At 39.2% G+C, this 17,796-nt stretch overlaps 1 protein-coding gene across 3 annotated transcripts in view; it reads left to right on the top strand.

Annotated features, from left to right (window-relative positions):
* The window catches only part of DIP2C (disco interacting protein 2 homolog C), a 365,873-nt gene that overhangs the window by 324,273 nt on the left and 23,804 nt on the right, over positions 1-17,796 (top strand). For all 3 annotated transcript variants that reach the window (XM_081128158.1, XM_081128156.1, XM_081128157.1), the window contains 3 exons: positions 4,955-5,123; positions 7,655-7,825; positions 17,672-17,733. In XM_081128158.1, the coding sequence (XP_080984284.1) occupies positions 4,955-5,123; positions 7,655-7,825; positions 17,672-17,733 (402 nt within the window). The remainder of the gene's footprint in view (positions 1-4,954; positions 5,124-7,654; positions 7,826-17,671; positions 17,734-17,796) is intronic.

The raw sequence follows: 17,796 nt of genomic DNA, 5'->3' as shown, positions 1-17,796 counted from the left end.
TTTTAGAAAAAAAGCTTAGAAGTAAATATTTATAGTATTAGGTTAGGCAAAAGATATGACATCAAAGGTATAATACATTAAGAAATTGATAAATTAGACTCCAACAAAATTTAAAACTTTGCACATTGAAAGACACCATTAGGAAAGTGAAAAGAGCCCTGGCTCTTGTGGCTCAGCTGGCTGGAGCATCGTCCTGTGCACCAAAAGGTGGTGGGTTTGATTCCTGGTTCAGAGTATATACTGAGGTTATGAGTTTGTTCCACATTCGGGAGGCAGCCAATTGATATTTCTCTTCCTCCCTCCCTCTTTCTTCCTCTCTCTCTCTTCCTCTCTCTAAAATCAATAATTTTTTTAAAAAGTTAAAAATCTTTTTTAAAAAATGAGAGAAAATGAAAAGACAAGCCACAGACTGGGGAAAAATATTTGCAAATCATCTATCTAATAAAGTCCTTCTAACCAGATAGAAAACAAACTCCTAAAACTCATAAACAAGCAACATGATTTAAAAATGGGCAACAGATTTGAACAGACATTTCACCAAAATACACAAATGACCAATAAGCACATGAAAATACGCTTAACATTCATTAGGGAAATGCAAATTGAAACCTTTGAGATACCACTTCACACCCATTAGAACAGCTGTAACCTAAAAGACAGAAAATAAAGTGGGAGACTGGCATTTCCTCATTACAAGGTACACTGTAAAGCAAAGGTAACCAAGGGTGTACAGAAATGGGATTCTCCTACATCAATGATGGGAATGTAAAATGATTAAATGACAGCTTGCATGTTCTTAAAAATTAAACATAAATGTACCATATGACCCAGCAGCAATTCTACCCCTGAGCATCTACCAAAGAGAGAGGAAAACATGTCCACACAAAGACCTGATGCCTAAAGCATTCAGAGCAACCTTCATTTGAAGAAAAATAAAGAAGGAAACAATCCAGATGCCTACTGACTGGCGAGTGTATAAGCAGTATTTGTCACATCCATGCAGTGGAATAGCTGCCACACGTGTAAACTTCACAAACACTGTGCTTAGTGAAAGAAGCCAGACTCCAAAGGCCATACGGTACATGATTGTATCATGATGCCATTTACATGAAATGTTCAGAAAAGGTAAGTCTATAAAGACAGAAAGGAGGATTGTGGCAAGGGTTGGAAACAGGATTGAGAACAAATGGACATAAGCCTACCTTTAGGGTGATGGAATGTTCTAGAACTGCATTGTGGTGATAATTATACAACTCTGCAATTTACTGAAATTCATTTAATTCTATACTTAAAATAGGTGGATTTCATGGTATGTACATTGTAGCTAAACAAAACTGTCTTAAAAACCAGAAAACAGCCTATTATTGGATTGACTGGCATGCAGCCTGTCAGTGAAGGAGGCCCACCCATGTGACACATAAGGCGATGTGTGTCCTCATGAGCTGAGAGGAGGCTGCCTTGTTTACAGTGCCCACGTTGTGATAGTTTTCACTTGCTTGTATGTTTTGTCAGGTTAATAATCCGAAATCATTCAATTACAAATGTGCGAATTTATATTAGTTAACAAAATCTCTTTTTTTTCTCCCCTTATCAGCTATGTTTTTATTTATATTTTCTTAAATAGCCTTTTTTCTTCAGAGCAGTTTTAGGTAGGTTCACAGCAAAATCGAATATATGGTACAGAGCTATTCCCTATATCCCCTGGCCAACACACACATGCACAACCTCCTCCATTATCAACATCTCCCAACAGATGGTAATTTTTTTGCAACCTAGGCAACTATGTTGAAACATCACATCCAGAACCCAAAATTTACATTAGGGTTAACAAAGGAACAGGGCAATACAATGGAACAAAGATAGTCTTTTCATCAAGTGGTGCTAGAACAACTGTACATCCACATGCAAAAAAAAAAAAATGAACCTAGACACAGAACTCACAGCGTTCACAAAAATTAGCTCAAAGTGGATCAGAAACCTAAATGTGAAAGATAAAACTTCTAGAGAAAACCTAGATGACCTGAGGTTTGGTGATGACTTTTTAGATATGACACCAAAGATAAAATCCATGAAAGAAAAAATTGATAGGCTGGGGTTCATTAAAATTAATAATTTCTGCTTTGTAAAAAACACTGTCAAGAGAATGAAAAGACAGGCCACAGACCAGGAGAAATATTCCCAAAATGTCTTTTTAATAATTTTGTTCTTTTTGAAGATCTAAACTGGAATAGTTCAGGTTCCGGAAATTCTCAGAAAATAATTATAATTCATTATAAGCAACCTGCTTTTAAGTAGGTTTGTTTTAAGTCCTTGGAGGTATTTATAGCCGGTGCCAAGCAATTAATATTGGTTAATAAATGAAACAGCACTTTTGGACTGAACAAGGAAAGGGCAAGTAGAAAATTTATGAATCAAGTTTTCTGCTTGTCCTCTGTTACCAGGATTTATTTTCTTCTTAATGTTGACTTCTGTCCTATTAATTTTCACAAGTATGTTTAACATTCTCTAGCCCTGGAATTCTACACCATACTAACCACCTTTTCATGTGCTAATGCTTCTGATCAAGCCACTCATTTCTCCTGATATAAATTCTTAAGAAAGGTAGTAGGTGATTTGTGTTTAATTTTCTTCATTTTGGAACTCCTTATGCTCTAGCATCTATGAAGTAAGATGCTGGAAACAATATGGAAATGATAGATTGTTATAATAGGAATATCATCATAAGGTTTCCCCTACATCTTAATTCCCTAAGACATGAGGCTCAAGTGCCATCAAACGTGTTTGGTACCAGCACTGAAGATGAAAACGTCCTAGGTGTGGAGGAGCAGCTGTGGACCTGTGAGCTGCAATAAAATCATACAGGGTAATCTAAGGTGGTGGTGGGTTGAACAGCATTTGGTGTTAAAAAAACTGCCCCATTATCTTTCAGAGAGGTAAGATGTGTGCTTCTGGTGGATAATTATTATAAGATACCTAACTTTCAGGCTTGTTAGACCTTAGGCCTGCACATTAGATCGTACACATTATATCTGTGACCTGGTATATGATCCCACTTTGGGCTCTGAGTTTGTTGTTTTAATATTCATTCAGCAGAGGTAAATTTTCCATTATTTTTATTTCTTCCTGCTTCCTGCTTCCTTAAGGTTTCTAATTGGAGTTGACATGTTAGCTACTAAGAATGACTCTAATTCAGTCATACCAGATGTAGTATGCAGGCTGATTCTGCAACACTGTGGCAAGTGACAGAGTAGGACTGAACAACTGTGCCCAACGACTGCCCACCCACGATAGCAAAACACGATGACAGCTTCCAACAGTCAGGCGTGGGAATTCCCTTCTGCTTGTTTTCAGTGTTCTCAGAGGCGTTCCACCTTTGGGAACAGGGTCTTAGCGGGAGCGAGTCTTGTGTCTTAGTTCTTACAGCCCCTGGAAAAAAGACTAGGTCTCCAAAGATGGTCCTGGGACCTCAGTGAGTATGAGGGGGCAGCATCTGTTGTCCCCTGGATATGTTGCTGGTGCTAAGGAAATGTTTGGTTTGTTTTCAGACCCCAAGTGTAAAATTCTTGGAAGGTTATTTTAAAAATAATATGGTATGCCCCCAAAGTAAGACACAAGACATGCAGGCTTGTGTCAATATATTGTGATGTAGATATATTTGTTGTAATATTTGATCTCTTCAATACCCTTAATATAAAGTGATCTTGAATGACCTAAATTAATTTCCCAAGGACAAATCTCAGATGATTAAATCCTTTGAAAAGATCACAGAAAAGGTCATTTGCTATCTTCCCTTTTTACAAAAGTAAATGAAACTTTGAAATAGAGGATCAAAGAAAGAAAAGAAGCTGGCCCCCAAATCCCCTGAAGAATAGTTTTTCTTCTAAGGGCCCTGTTTAAAGTAGATTTTGTGAGCCAACTTAATTTCCTTACTTTTTTTTAACCATTTGGATTCTGTTGTAAATAATTTTGAAAATCTTAATGTGAGACTGGCTTCATTCGAGAAGAATTGGCTTTAGGTCATGACATAGCAGTTGAAGCTTAATGTGCTATTTTATCTATCAGAATTTTTGTAACTAGAAAATCCCTCTTAAGTCTTAAAAGGTGATTTATCCTAGGATATTTTATTATAATGCATGACATCTATTAATGTTGATTTATAGTTATAAACCAAAAAATTAAAACCATTAAAAATGTAGTTTTGACAAATACTTCATTATTTTAAAGCCACACTTGCCCAACCAATTGATGACAGATCAAAATACGTAATCTAGCATTTCCCTCATTTCCCTAAATAAGTTCTCTAACCTAAAGGTAAAAGTAAAGAATGAATGTGTTTTCCTTAGTTTTCCTGTTCCGTGATTTGTTTAGATTATTCTGAAGCAAAATTTCAGACCTTAAACATTGAGTAACAGACTTTGTCTAGCTGTGTTGATTTTCTTTCATTTACTCTGGGTGTCAGTTTTCTAAACCAGAGTAGGCATACTTTTTCTCAAACGGCCCTGTAGTAGTTATCTTGGGCTCTGTCACGCCCACTCAGCCCTGCCTGTTGATGTGAAGCCGCTGTGGACTTTTATTTACTAAAACAGGCTGCATTTGTGGTTTGCTGACTCCTGTTCTGAACTTCCAGACATTTTACCAAAATTCAGTTCTGTGCTTCCTGCTGTGAATGAGAACCCAGTTTGTTTTTGTACCAGCTTTGAGAGAAACCTAACAGTGTCACAGCTTAGCTGTTTCAGATGAGTGCTCAACATGGTAGTAACTCTGGATCATAATTCCATAGTTCTTAGTGCTTTTCAGAATGTTTTCATGAACACACTTTCATTTTATACTTAAAAATACCTAAGAGTAGAGTGACTATGGCTGACCCTCTCTTGCACGTGGACCACAGGCATTTCTCAGGCACAGGTTGGCCCTTCTTCTGCGTCCTCTCTGACCTCCGTATTTCTTTCTGCAGCGTGTACTCTGGGCACCAGTCCATTCTCATCCCGCCTTCAGAGTTGGAAACCAACCCTGCCTTGTGGCTTCTTGCCGTCAGTCAGTACAAAGTCCGGGATACCTTTTGCTCCTATTCTGTGATGGAACTTTGTACAAAGGGGCTCGGCTCGCAGACAGAATCCCTCAAGGTAAGCAGCCCTCTCCCACCTCAGTGCCTGGAGAGCATTTCTAGTGTCCTAGGAAAGCACAGTGTCCAAGGGCATGAAAAGGGGTTGGTGAAGTTAAAATAACCCTTCACAAAAATCGAGGCTTACAAAATTGTTTTCATGTGAAAACTTCATTTTATAACATGAATATTTTTTCACTGCCACAAAAAGTACGAGTGTATGTTATTGATGTCTTTGATTCCATTAGGTCTACTTGCGGGGTCCTAAATTGCTTTCATATTTGTTGGTGAATTCAGTTGTTCAGCACAATTAATTTTATTCTGACACTGGTAGTCAAGTCATAGGTTTCAATTTAACCACTATTTTTGTTTACCTTGAAGACCCTGATTTATAAGTCTCTATCGATCTTAACCAAAATTCATTTTCATAATTAAGTGAACAGTGGTGTGTGCGTGTGTGTGTGTGTGTGTGTGTGTGTGTGTGTATGACAATAATAGCATTTCCCTCCATTTAAGCCAAGGGCATTTTGATAGACATATTTTAATAGTAAATTAAGTAGTCTTGCCCAGCTGAGCGTGGCTCAGCGGTTGAGCATTGACCTAGGATCCAGGCGATCGGGGTTCATTTCCTGGTCAGGGCACATGGCCGGGTTGTGGGCTCAATCCCCAGTCGGGGGCATGCAGGAGGTAGCTGATCAGTGACTCTCTCATCATTGATGTTTCTCTCTCTCTCTCTCTCTACCTCTCTCCTTTCCTTTCCTCTGAAATCAATAAAGATATATATTTTTTAAAAATTTAGTAGTCTTTATCCAAGTAACTAGGAGGAAATAATCATATCACCTATTTTAACTTACATTCCAACTACTATTTACTGTTTATATGACCAGATGTGTGGGTTGCCATGTGTATATCCAGATTATCCTTGTGCGTGTGTGTATGTATGTGTGTCTATGCACATACAAATAGTAAAGCAATACATTTGTGTCTCCTGAATTTTGTTTTCCTTTTTAGACTTAATGTATTAGAATTGAGCAGGAAAATAAAATGCAAGATAACATTGATATTAAGTTACATAAATTAGTGTATAATTACTTGAAGTTATATATTTATGCAGGAAAATAAATTTATAAAACATAATTATTACTCATGTTCACCTATATTACATTATGAAATGAATAAGTACACTTCATCAAATTCCCCTGTAGGTGCATAAATAACTAAAATAATATCATAATTCAGTGATTTCTAAGCACTTCACATATTGATTCATTTAACCTTTACAACAGCTCTCTGAAATAGAAACCATTATTCTCTTCGCTTTAAAATGAAGAAACTTAAGTTACAGAGAAATTAAGCACCCTTTCCAAGTTCTTCCATTTAATGAATTTTGGAGCTGAATTTTGAATCTCTGGCTCCAGATCCACCTTTTCAAACCCCAGGCTGCTTTGCCTCCCAAAACATACACATGTAAATCGTTTGTATTACTGAGATTTTATTGTTTCCTGTATAAATGTATGTATATAAAACCAGGTCTATATACTAAATTTCAGTGTCAGCGTTGCCTTGTGTGTTTCCCTCTGCAGTTCAGGAGCCTTGTCAACTATCCCTGTACTGAGGCCACCTTGCAGGTGCTTGAAGGACTGAAAGGGTCTGCTTATGGCGATTGTCCTCCTTGAGACACCACCACTCACTGCTTACCTCATGTTCAAATGCAGCCTCTGGCTCTCATGAGGCCCCAGATGTTACCACAGAGAGTGTGTGCTTAACTCACTTGATTCCTCCTCCTCTGAGTTTTGCTGTTTTGCTCAGCTGACTGAATTTGGTGCAGAACGGAGGTGTTCGGACCTTAGAAACAGATATGCCCTTGATCATGAGAATTTATCTGTCGCCTTTGAAGTCTCATAGGACATAAAAGTAGACCTGTATTTTAAAAGTTGTCCAAACTTTACTTTTTCACTCCTGTATTAAAATAGGTTTTCTCGCCCTGGCTGGTATGGCTCAATTGATTGGAGAGTCGTGTGGTGCACTGAAGGGGCTCAGATTCAATTCCCGGTCAGGGCACATACCTGGGTTTTGGGTTTGATCCCTGGTTGTGGCACGTACGGGAGGCAGCCAGTTGATATTTCTCTCTCTCTCTCTCTTTCCCTTCCTCTCTCTAAAATCGATTTTTTAAAACTTTAAAAAAACGTTTTCTCATTTCTCTCCAGTTCCTGTGCATCCAGATCCATAGGAGGCTTTACAAACGCATCCTTTCTTCCCCAAACCCAGTCCTTTATTTTGTCCAGGACCTTGCTTCTCCTCAGCCTTTCTCCTCCTCATTCTTGTTGTTACTTCTTGCTGTTATTTAAAATATGTTTATAATGACATCCTTGATAATCTATTATCTGTGTGATTGATTTTTTTTTTTAAACACAGACATCTTAGACCGTTTCAATTAATGGCGTGAAAACGTTGGACTCTGGAAATGGGTATCTACTGTGTGGATGGGCCTGGTTAAGGAGGCCGCACACCTAAGCACTTGGAGGGCTGATCTCTTACTGCTGTTGTTTCTAGGCACGAGGGCTGGACTTGTCCCGAGTGCGGACGTGTGTGGTGGTGGCAGAAGAACGGCCTCGAATAGCACTCACTCAGTCCTTCTCAAAACTGTTCAAAGACCTGGGCCTCCACCCACGGGCAGTGAGCACCTCATTTGGCTGTAGAGTGAACCTGGCCATTTGCTTGCAGGTGAGTTTTGTTGATATCAACAGTGCTGAAGTGACAGAGTCACTGTTAATGACGGGTGTGCAGCACACTCTCAAGCTCAACCTATACTCCTTGGCTTACGCTTAGCTACATTTAGATATCTTTTAATCAAACGCATGTGATTGGTACACATGCATTTCTTCTTTTTTTAAATTCTGTATTTGTCATTAACCATTATTCATAATTAGCATTCCTAGTGTTTATTCTGTCCTGGAACATTTTAACTTTTGTAATAGGAGTAGCAGTTTGCCCAGACTTCTGAAGCTGAGCTTTGTAAAGATTAGACACTAGACAAATGTGGCAAGAAATCCTGTCTTTTGAAGTACTTAGTCTTGTATATGTAGACAGTAATTTCTGTAGGAAGAATTCCAAACGTGAAACAGGTTTGGCCATCTACTGCTGTGGTAGCAATTTAGAAATAACAATTACAGGTGTGGGCGGGGAGGTGAAGGTGGTCTTAACATACGGTTACAGGAAAAGATACGACTTTGGATGATGGGCACACAGAGCAATATACAGATCTTGTAACACAGAAACCCACACTGAAACCTGTATGTCTATATTAGCCATTGTCACCCCAATAAATTTAATAAAGTATTTAAAAATAAAAAGAAATAACAGTAATAGCTGCATTTCTGTGGCATAGATGTGAGGCCACCCTCCTAAGATAGCGTTGCATTAATCATTGCTAAAAAATACTTGTTTTCTTTCTTTCTCTTTACTAGCCCACTTTCGAGTATCTTCCCTGTTCCTTTCTGTTTGTGAACTCCTAATGTGAGGTCCAGTCCGTGGCACTCACTTTGCAAGGTCAGGATGGCCTAAAGGGAAGGGAAGGAAAGGAAAGTGAAGCAGGAATGTTCTCCCCAAGGGCCCTTCCCACAGCTTCACCCAGAACAAGCTCAGTTGAAGTTTGTTCCTCTAACATTTTAAACGATAAAAACTTGACTCACAGCAGGTGCTAAAATGAAGACACAAGTCACCCCCAATCTCTGCTCCCTGCCCACACACTGTCCATTTAAGACCCCAAAGGTGCTTGCTTACAAAAGAGTCCTTGTCCTCACTGAACATTTCCTCATAATCAACGAGATGTACAGTAAATATACAGATAAATTTTTTGAATAAGTAAATAAAATTTTTTTAGTAAAAATAAACAGAGTGAGAGAGTAAAGAATGGCTTAGACACACAGGAGGCAATTTGAGGAAGAGTGGCCAAGGAGGCCTCTCTGGGAGGCAACATTTCAAGCTGGGTGCCCTGTGAATGACATGCACAGTTGGGGCAAAGGGAGCAGCAAGTGCAAAGCGAGCAGCAAGTGCAAAGCATTGAGGCTGGTCAGAGAAATGTTCAAAAATTAGAGATGTGTGATAATGATACCACACAAACAGAACAAGCACAGCCCGGGCCTGAGGGCAGAAATCCCACGTCTCCTGCTCCCCATGTACTTCTGTGGGGCCTAATGCATAATAAATATTTTAGAAAGCAATACCAGAAAATACAGATTAGCCCGTCAGTAAATAATAACACCCATAGTTTCATCTACCCAGAGATAATCATCAATCCTTTGATGTTAAAAAAAAAAACAAAACACAGAAAGGTAAGATATCCCAAACCCTGTACCTAAATATTTAAAGGCATTGAAAAATGTATGCAGTTTTTCCTTTGGAGCAGCAGTTACCAATATATGTGAAATTGGTGAGTGGGCGGTTTTTTTTGTTTGTTTTTTTAATGTATCTTTATTGATTTCAGAGAGAGGAAGAGAGAGAGAGATAGAAACATCAATAATGAGTCATTGATCAGCTGCCTCTTGCATGTCCCCTGCTGGGGATCAGGACCACAACCAGAGGATGTGCCCTGACCGGGAATTGAAACATGACATCCTGGATCATAGGTGGATGCTCAAATACTGAGCCATGCCAGCTGGGCAGGGCGCTTTATTTTCAGTCAATTCATTGTCTTTTGACAACATTGTTTTGTCATCCATAGTCAACAAGCCTGCAGTTTGGCTCTAAGCATTTTAGTGGAGGGTGGCAGCCCTGTTAGAAGGGAAGAATCTTGACCTCTGTCCAAACGAGGAACAGAGCCACGTCCAAGCCATGCAGAGTTTGCAGGCCATGGTTTCCAGGACAGTGTTTTGTGGAGTCCATGGTACCACTTTCCAAAGGGTTCCCTGGTCTTTGGGAAAGGCTGCATGATACAACTGACATGTTTTTATGACTGACAGTGAAATGTATCTGATACATGAGAATTTACAGTTATTCAGAGATAAATTAGGGGTTTGTTTTTACTTTGCAAGAATAGTTTTCATTGATGCTACCTTGAACCTTTCTTGATCCAGCCTCAAGCTTCTTTCTCCCCTTTACAGTCGGGTATAAAACAATATTGTCTACCTTACAGTTACTCATGCTTTCACTTCCTGACACGTCACCCTGCTGTTCTGGGTCTGAAATGTACTGCCACCATCTCCACATGCCGAACACGGCTTCTCTTCCCAGGCCTCATTTCTGATCCCTGCAGCTGGAAGTCTTTGCTTCCTTTGACTTCCCATGGCCCTTCATCTCTCCCACTTTATACTACCTAGCACATTTTATAAACACATAACTGACTCCCATCCCCTCTGATCTGTGAAACACTGTTAGAGAACTCAGTGTCCCTCTAGTCACATAGTCACTTCTTGAAGTGAATCCCCATTTCACGAAGTACTGAGTGCAATCCCTGTACCTGCAGATATGACTCACATTAGAGAAATAAATGAGGCATGTTTTTCTGAGCAGAGTCAAACCTCCTGTGTGCAGTAACTTCATGGCAGCACTGACTTCTCTCCAGAAGGAAGCACAGTGTGAATCTCCAGCACATGGAAGTCCACAGTGCTGTTTGTCACGCCTCCTTGTGAGGGAAAATCAGTGTGTAGTGCTCTTCAAGCTGCTGGCAGCTTGGCATCTGACAGCAGGACCAGGGCTGCACTGTAAGAACAAGACATTCACACTCACCAAAACAAACAAACAAAAAAACCCCACACCATTCTTTAACAAGTGTATCGGACCCTTCAGTTCCAGGCAGCATCTAGTTAGGTATTTCCACAGCTCACAGAGGGTGAGTTCAGGCATTTCTTTGTACAACAATAGAAGTGAAGTGAACGTTCCTGATTGACAAAGCTTGCGGACTGTAGAATGCAGGCAGGGCGATGCTTTCAACAAATCTAGCATTTTGCAACTTGTTAGGTACCAATTCTCCCTAGTAAGTATCCAATGAAATAACAGTTTCTTAAACTAAGTGTCTGCAAAACTGAACTGTATGCAGGTAGTCTGTCTTCTGCTTTTAACTGTTTCCTTGCCTCTAACATTTTAAGTCAGACCTGCTGTTTTTGTGTGGCCTAAATGGAGTAGTTCAAAAGACACACATCTCTGTGCAGGATGTGCTGTGAGAAGCAGACTTCCATCTGCTAGCACTGTTGCAGTGGAGGGGGGCACCAACCAGGAACGGCTTTGTGCTGAAGCTCAGAGCAGTGCTGCAGTAACTTCATGACACCTTCTCTCATGCTGTTATGTGAAACCCTGATATTTCTTTCATATAAGCAGAAATCATGAAAAATGACCAATATATCACTGCCAGATACACAGATGGGAAAATATAAAAATTTTAAATTAGATACTCCTAAAGATAGGAAAACAGAAAATTGAGACAATTTCTGTGAAGCTGTTTTTTCAGCTCTCACATCTTAGAAACTGAGTGACTTGTTTTACCCATTCATCATTTTGAGGCAGGAATTGCCACATTAATTTTTTTGACATTGTCCCTTTGAGTTCCATATCATAGCTTTAGAAATGGACTCATAAAACAGTGTGGATAACTTTGACTTTACATGAACTATTGGTATATTGTAGACTGTGCAGAAGAAAAATGTAGAAGTACAAACCATTTGTTAAACGTAGGAGTGACATTTCCCAGAATCTTTAGCTGTTAAAAATGACTTTAATTTAAAACAATTTCAGTTGGTTGAATTTATGACAAAAGTGGACATTAGAAAGATCAAATTAATAACTTCTGAGTTTAATTAGTTTTAACGTAAATTTCCCTTAGTACTCTTAAGAAGTGTCACTTGTTTATTAACCTCTGCTGAAGAAGACATTGCCTGTAACCACAATTATTCTTTTCAGAGCATAAACTGAAAGGTCTTTGGTTGTATCAGATCTAGAAATTTATTTCATTGTAACAGAAAAATTAGCACCCTCCTAAGGGATAGAGAAGGGAAATGAGGTCTTCTGTTTTCCACAAGAGATTTCAATTTTTGCTTTATTAGAAAAACTTTTAAGCCACCTGACACGGAAACTTTGTTATTATATAGAAAATAATGATTAATTTATCTGAGAGGAAAGTTTTATTGTGAATAGCTGTGTGGAATTAAATCAATAGTAACAGTTATAGTCAACCTTAAATCTTGCAATTCATACAATTAAAGAGAAATATAGCCACTCTGATGAGGCAAGGTAGACTCATTGATTGCTGAAAAAAAGTGGAGGCTCAGAAGGCGATATAAATCTTTAGTAATTCTCAAAATAAAATGAATAGTCATAATAAGACTTCCATGAATCTGAGCTCTCAATTCATTTCCCCCTATGCCACTTTTAGAAGAGGGAAGTGAAAGTAAACCAGGTGCTGCTGGGGGTTTTATGCTCCAAGATATTGGTCACATTCAGCTGTAACTTTCACATCTCCCACTGATGTATGTTGTCACAGATCATGAAAATTAACACTAGATATCATGGGCCCCATATTCTCAATTACCAAGTATATCAGTCTCATTCTACTTTGTGACAGGAACCTTTCAGGCAACCTAAGTGATCAGGAATTTGTTACGATGTCAGTGGTTTGCTCTCAGAAGCATTGAGTAGCTAAGGACCAGATTTAGGACTGTGAAGCCAGGAACAACAGCTCATGCCACAGCACTGTTCCAATGAGGAAACAGAAATAAATCCACCACTGCACCAAGTCCATTCAATAGGGAAAGAAAAAGGTTGTGACACATAGTTTTAAACAACTGAAGATGAACTGAAATTAAGTAGCCTCAATTCCATGCTCATAAAATGCACAAAAATAATTCTAGATGGATGGTAGACCTAAATGTCTATAATACTTCTAGAGTAAAGCTTCCTTGAAGGAGCTATTAAAGAATATCTTCATGACTTTGGGATACACAGAGATTTCTTAGGTCACAAAAAGCACTAACCATAAAAGAAAAACATGATAAATGGACTTCATAAAGTTAAAATTAATTTTAATCAATATATTTAATAAGATTAATAGGGACATCACAGACTTGGAAAATATATTTGTAATAATATAGTATCTGACAAAGGACTTCTGTCCAGACTACATTTAGAAATTACAAATCAACAATAGAAAGAAAATCTTTAAAAAATGAACAAAAGACTTAAATGGACACTTGACAAAAGGTATTCAAATGACCAGTAAAGTGTGGGAAATGGTGCTCAACAGCATTATTCATCAGGAAAATGCTAATTAAAATCACATGGTGTGCTTGCTTCAGTGGCACATATACTGAAATTAGAATCTACAGAGAAAATAACATGGCCCCTGCTCATGAAGCTGGAGAACAAGTAAAACTAATGTATGGTGTTGGCAATCAGAAAGTCGTAGCCTTTTAGGGGATATGGAGAGTGGTTGACTCACTAACTGGGCAAAGGAGTTTTTATGTGTTGTTTGGGTGGGAGTTACATGGTACATGCAGTTGTCAAAATTCACCTAACTGGATGCTTTAAATTCGTGCACTTCATTGTATATAAATTAGACCTCAATTAAAATGTTGAAGATTGTTGTTAATACACACGTCTGCTAGGAGGGCCAAAGAACATGGCTCGGGGTAACGCAGGTGGGAACACTGCTTGAAGTCCAGCTGCTGATGTGGTCCAATGGTGAACCCAGTGCCGTGCCCAAGCACTGCAGGTGTGGACACCTGGCATCCACTCCTGCAGAAACTGCCTCTGGTGGCCTCCAGTGAGGGAAAACTTCATTTACTTCTCAGACACCCAGCATAGCAGATATGTCCAAAATCAGTACATTGTGTCTTTATTTCACACATTTCTACTTAGAACTTTTACATAAACTTAGGAGCTATGTGCTAATACTAGATAGTACTAATAGTAGAGCATGTGAATTGCTAAAAAGCTCCACTTGGCTGAAGTGATAGAATATGTATGTGCTGGATTTTTTGTAGTGTTTGAGATGTGAGTTTACATAGCTACAGCTGAGATTTAAATATAACTCACTTGTTCAAGAAGTACTTAATACCTAACTTATATGATACTCTTATATCAATAAGAAAAAATAATTTTAGCATAATCATTTATATAAATTACGGTATAAATCATGTAATCAGGTATGTCCATGAGTAACATTTTTATCATACAACTGAATTTTTAAAGTTAATCCTCTTTGCTGATTAATATAATTTGTGATTTCAAACATGTTTTTCCTCATTTCTGATAAGCTTTGGTTGGAATGAATAACTTTACTTTCCTGCTGGCCCTTTTGCGAGTATTTGATGATCTTTGAATACTTGGGAGCAGTTCTGTGCATTAGGGATCTCCTTGTTTAAAGAAAATCCGGCCCGGCCAGGCGATCGGGGTTTGATTCCCAGTCAGGGCACATGCCCAGGTTGCAGGCTCGTTCCCCAGTCGGGGACATGCAGGAGGCAGCTGATCAATGACTCTCATCATTGATGATTCTCTCTCTCTCCCCCTCTCCTTTCCTCTCTGAAATCAATAGAGATATATAAAAAATAATAATAATAAAAAATAAAGAAAATCGTGCTTGCGTTGTTTAGCAAAGTGAAGATTTTGTTAAATAAGCACTCCTAATATGTATCTTGAGATCTCAGATTCTTGTACCTTAGGGTTTTTCAAATTTGGAAACACCTACATATTAACTCCTGTCTCCATCTTCACGTACCCTTAATAATGGAGTGGATGCTCTTGCGCCAGAGGCTATGATGTCTCCTCACATCTACAAGTTAAGAAATTAGTTCCTAATCATACATGTTTTTTCCAAGATACAACCTGGAGCCATTATAACAAAAGTTACGAATTAGAATAATTTAGAATATTGACTTACTTTTGTTGCAATGAATAATTAGGATTTGAGGAACCATGAAGGACATTATTTAAACCATTGCATCTGTCTTGAAGAGATCCAGTAAGTCCTGTGTACCTTCCTAGTGCATGCACCTTCGCTGACCTTGTTCTTCTCAGTCTTTGAGTCCTGCCTCAGCTTCCTAAAGATAAAGGTGCTGAGAGAAAACAGTCGCCATAGTTACCATCATGAAGGGAGGAACAGAGAGGAGGGTGGAGTCATCATTTTACATCTGGAACCACTGGTTTATGGACTCGCCTCCAAGTTGAGTGGTGGTAGTTTTTCAGTCTGGCTTTGTTTATCACCAAGTTAAGAATTCTCTTGTATTGCTGCTTCTGTCCCCTCTGGAGCCTGCCTGGTAATGTACTATAGGGAGAGGGCTCAGTGGGGCCATACAGACACAGAGCAGCTGCATCAATCCAGGTGCCATGGGATGACTGCTACTGCTACATTTCTGAGATGAACATTGTATTAAAGGATGTTGCCTGAGTTGCAGCTTTCTGGAGTTTTCCCACCATGCCAAGAAGGATAATTGAATAGGGGTAGAGGTGGTACCAAAGCCACGGAGGTGAAAAGAAAATGGAAGGAGATGTCTTTGGGGTCAGTAGCCATGAGGGTTGGCACAGGATATTGAGCTAGACCACGTACAAGCCTGGTGTCCTGGTGTTTGGTCCCTTCATGCTGCAGACGTCCTTTGGCCTCTTTCTTGTACCTAATCTTGTAGGTGAGGAGGCCTGAACACTGTGAGTTTACATGTAAAAACTTCCAGGTTCCCTTTATTACTCTAATAGGAAACTTGGGACTATTTCAATGAGGAACACTCAACTTCATAATTCATACTCTCTACTTCTCTCAGAAAAGAAATTTTAAAAAGGTAGCATAAAATTTACCCAATAATACCTTTGAACCTTGTGTGTGAAAAAAAATCAGAATTCAGATCTGTGTGTCCATGGCAAGCCATCTATTACTCTCTTCTGTTGCTTTGTGGGTATGTTGACATCTTTTTAAGATTTTTTTTTTAGCCTTTAATGGTACAGTGATTGATTTTAACTCCATATTTGACATTGTTTTTGATCTTCTTTTTACTTTGTTCCCTGCTTGTTGCATTCTCTTCCCTACCCCTTCCTCTTCTTCATCCCATTTTTGATTGTTGGGTTGTTTTGTTTCTGTGTCTGTTGTGTGTTGTTTTTGGTTTCTGTCGGTGTGGTGTTTTCTCCTTTCTCTTGTTCCCCACCTCCTGCTGCTGTAGCCCCACAGGCTGTGGAAGCTGGCTGAGCAGGTAGGGATTTCCTCTTCATCCACACCAGCACCTACAACCTACTACTGACCTATCTGCTTCCCACAGTAGGACAGACTAGGGGTTGAGTCCACAGACTGACTGGGGTTTACAGGCCACATGGCCAAGAGGACTGATGCCCAGCTTGACGTCACTCTTCAGATCTGTCCAAACATTTCACACTGTGACAAATGCTATACTTTTATTCATTGTATAGGAGCAGTGATTTCTTTTCCAGTTTAGGATCATCTCTGTTTTACTTCATTTTCCACTTTTAGTGACCTATTTTCTGATTTGTTTACTTATTAATTGGGCCTCTGTGATTATGGGTTTTGCATTACTCAGAACAGCAAACACTTCTCCACTCAGCCCTAGTCTGTGACACAGCTCCACTGAATGGTCACAGGTTAGAAAGTATATTCTTTGCCTATACTGTCGAGCTTCCAGCTATAGGCTGGCTGCATGTGCTCTGTCTTGTGAGAGCCCAATGACCAGGACTGTGTATCTTAATGAAGGTGTCTTTATTTTTATCTTTTTAAATATATATAACCATTCCTTTGTGCAAGGTTAAAATTCTCTCCTGAAGAATTTTAGTTCTTCAAATAAATTCTGAGGGCTCTCTTATTTATTGGCAAATTTGTTTTAGGTTCTATGTTTTCCTACCCAAGATGCTGCATTGCCTTCCCAAGAAGTGTACATAGATTTTTGGCTTATAATGCGGCTATAATGGCATTGCTCTTATATGGACAGAGCTCACTGGTGAGAAGTCAATTCAGCATATGTTTTAAAGGGATTTATGGTGCAAGATAAGATTTTTGGACCCCTGGGTTAAATAAGTAGTCAGAAAGCTCAGACCACCAAGTGCTGCCCAGCTGATTAGCAATAAACACACAACCTCCTTGACCTACATCACAGACAGAAATAACCTGGAGCTGGAGGAAAACCAAGACACAAGTAGAGCAAAAAGGAACAAGATGATTATCTCTATCTCTTCTTTCTTAATCTGCCCATTCATGTACATGTTGTCCTTGGACACATGGTCAAGTTTCTCAGCGAGTGAAACTTCATATCCTGACGGCCTGCTTTGGCCAGGCAGATGGCACCTCGACAGTTTCAGCCTTCTTTTTTTTTTTTTTTTTTTTAAAAGATGTGTGGCATGCCTCTTATGTTTATAAATGTGACTGACAGTCAAGCTGTGTGGAAGCCCAGTATTATTCTAATAAGTTCCTTTCGGAATTGAGGTTATCAAACTGCAAGTTAACAGGTTATCTTGGAGAGGTGTGGTTTCAGTGCTTTTAGTTTTTATTGAGTTTCATTTCACCAAAGATACGCTTACTAGCCTGTAGGAAACAGACCCAGATTCCCCCCACACATGCATGAGTTAACCGCACTGTGTCCTTGCTTGCAGGGGACCTCAGGACCTGATCCAACCACCGTCTATGTTGACATGAGAGCTCTGAGGCACGACAGGTATGATGTGCTTGTGATGTTTTCTTGGTTGCCAGGTGTGCAGGTCCCCATCTAGAAAAGGAG

The sequence above is a fragment of the Miniopterus schreibersii genome (genome assembly GCF_964146895.1).
Source record: "Miniopterus schreibersii genome assembly, chromosome: 1".
NCBI classification, from domain to species: Eukaryota; Metazoa; Chordata; class Mammalia; order Chiroptera; family Miniopteridae; genus Miniopterus; species Miniopterus schreibersii.
Note: the sequence above shows the minus strand (reverse complement) of the source record. Positions and strands in the feature narration are given on the sequence as shown.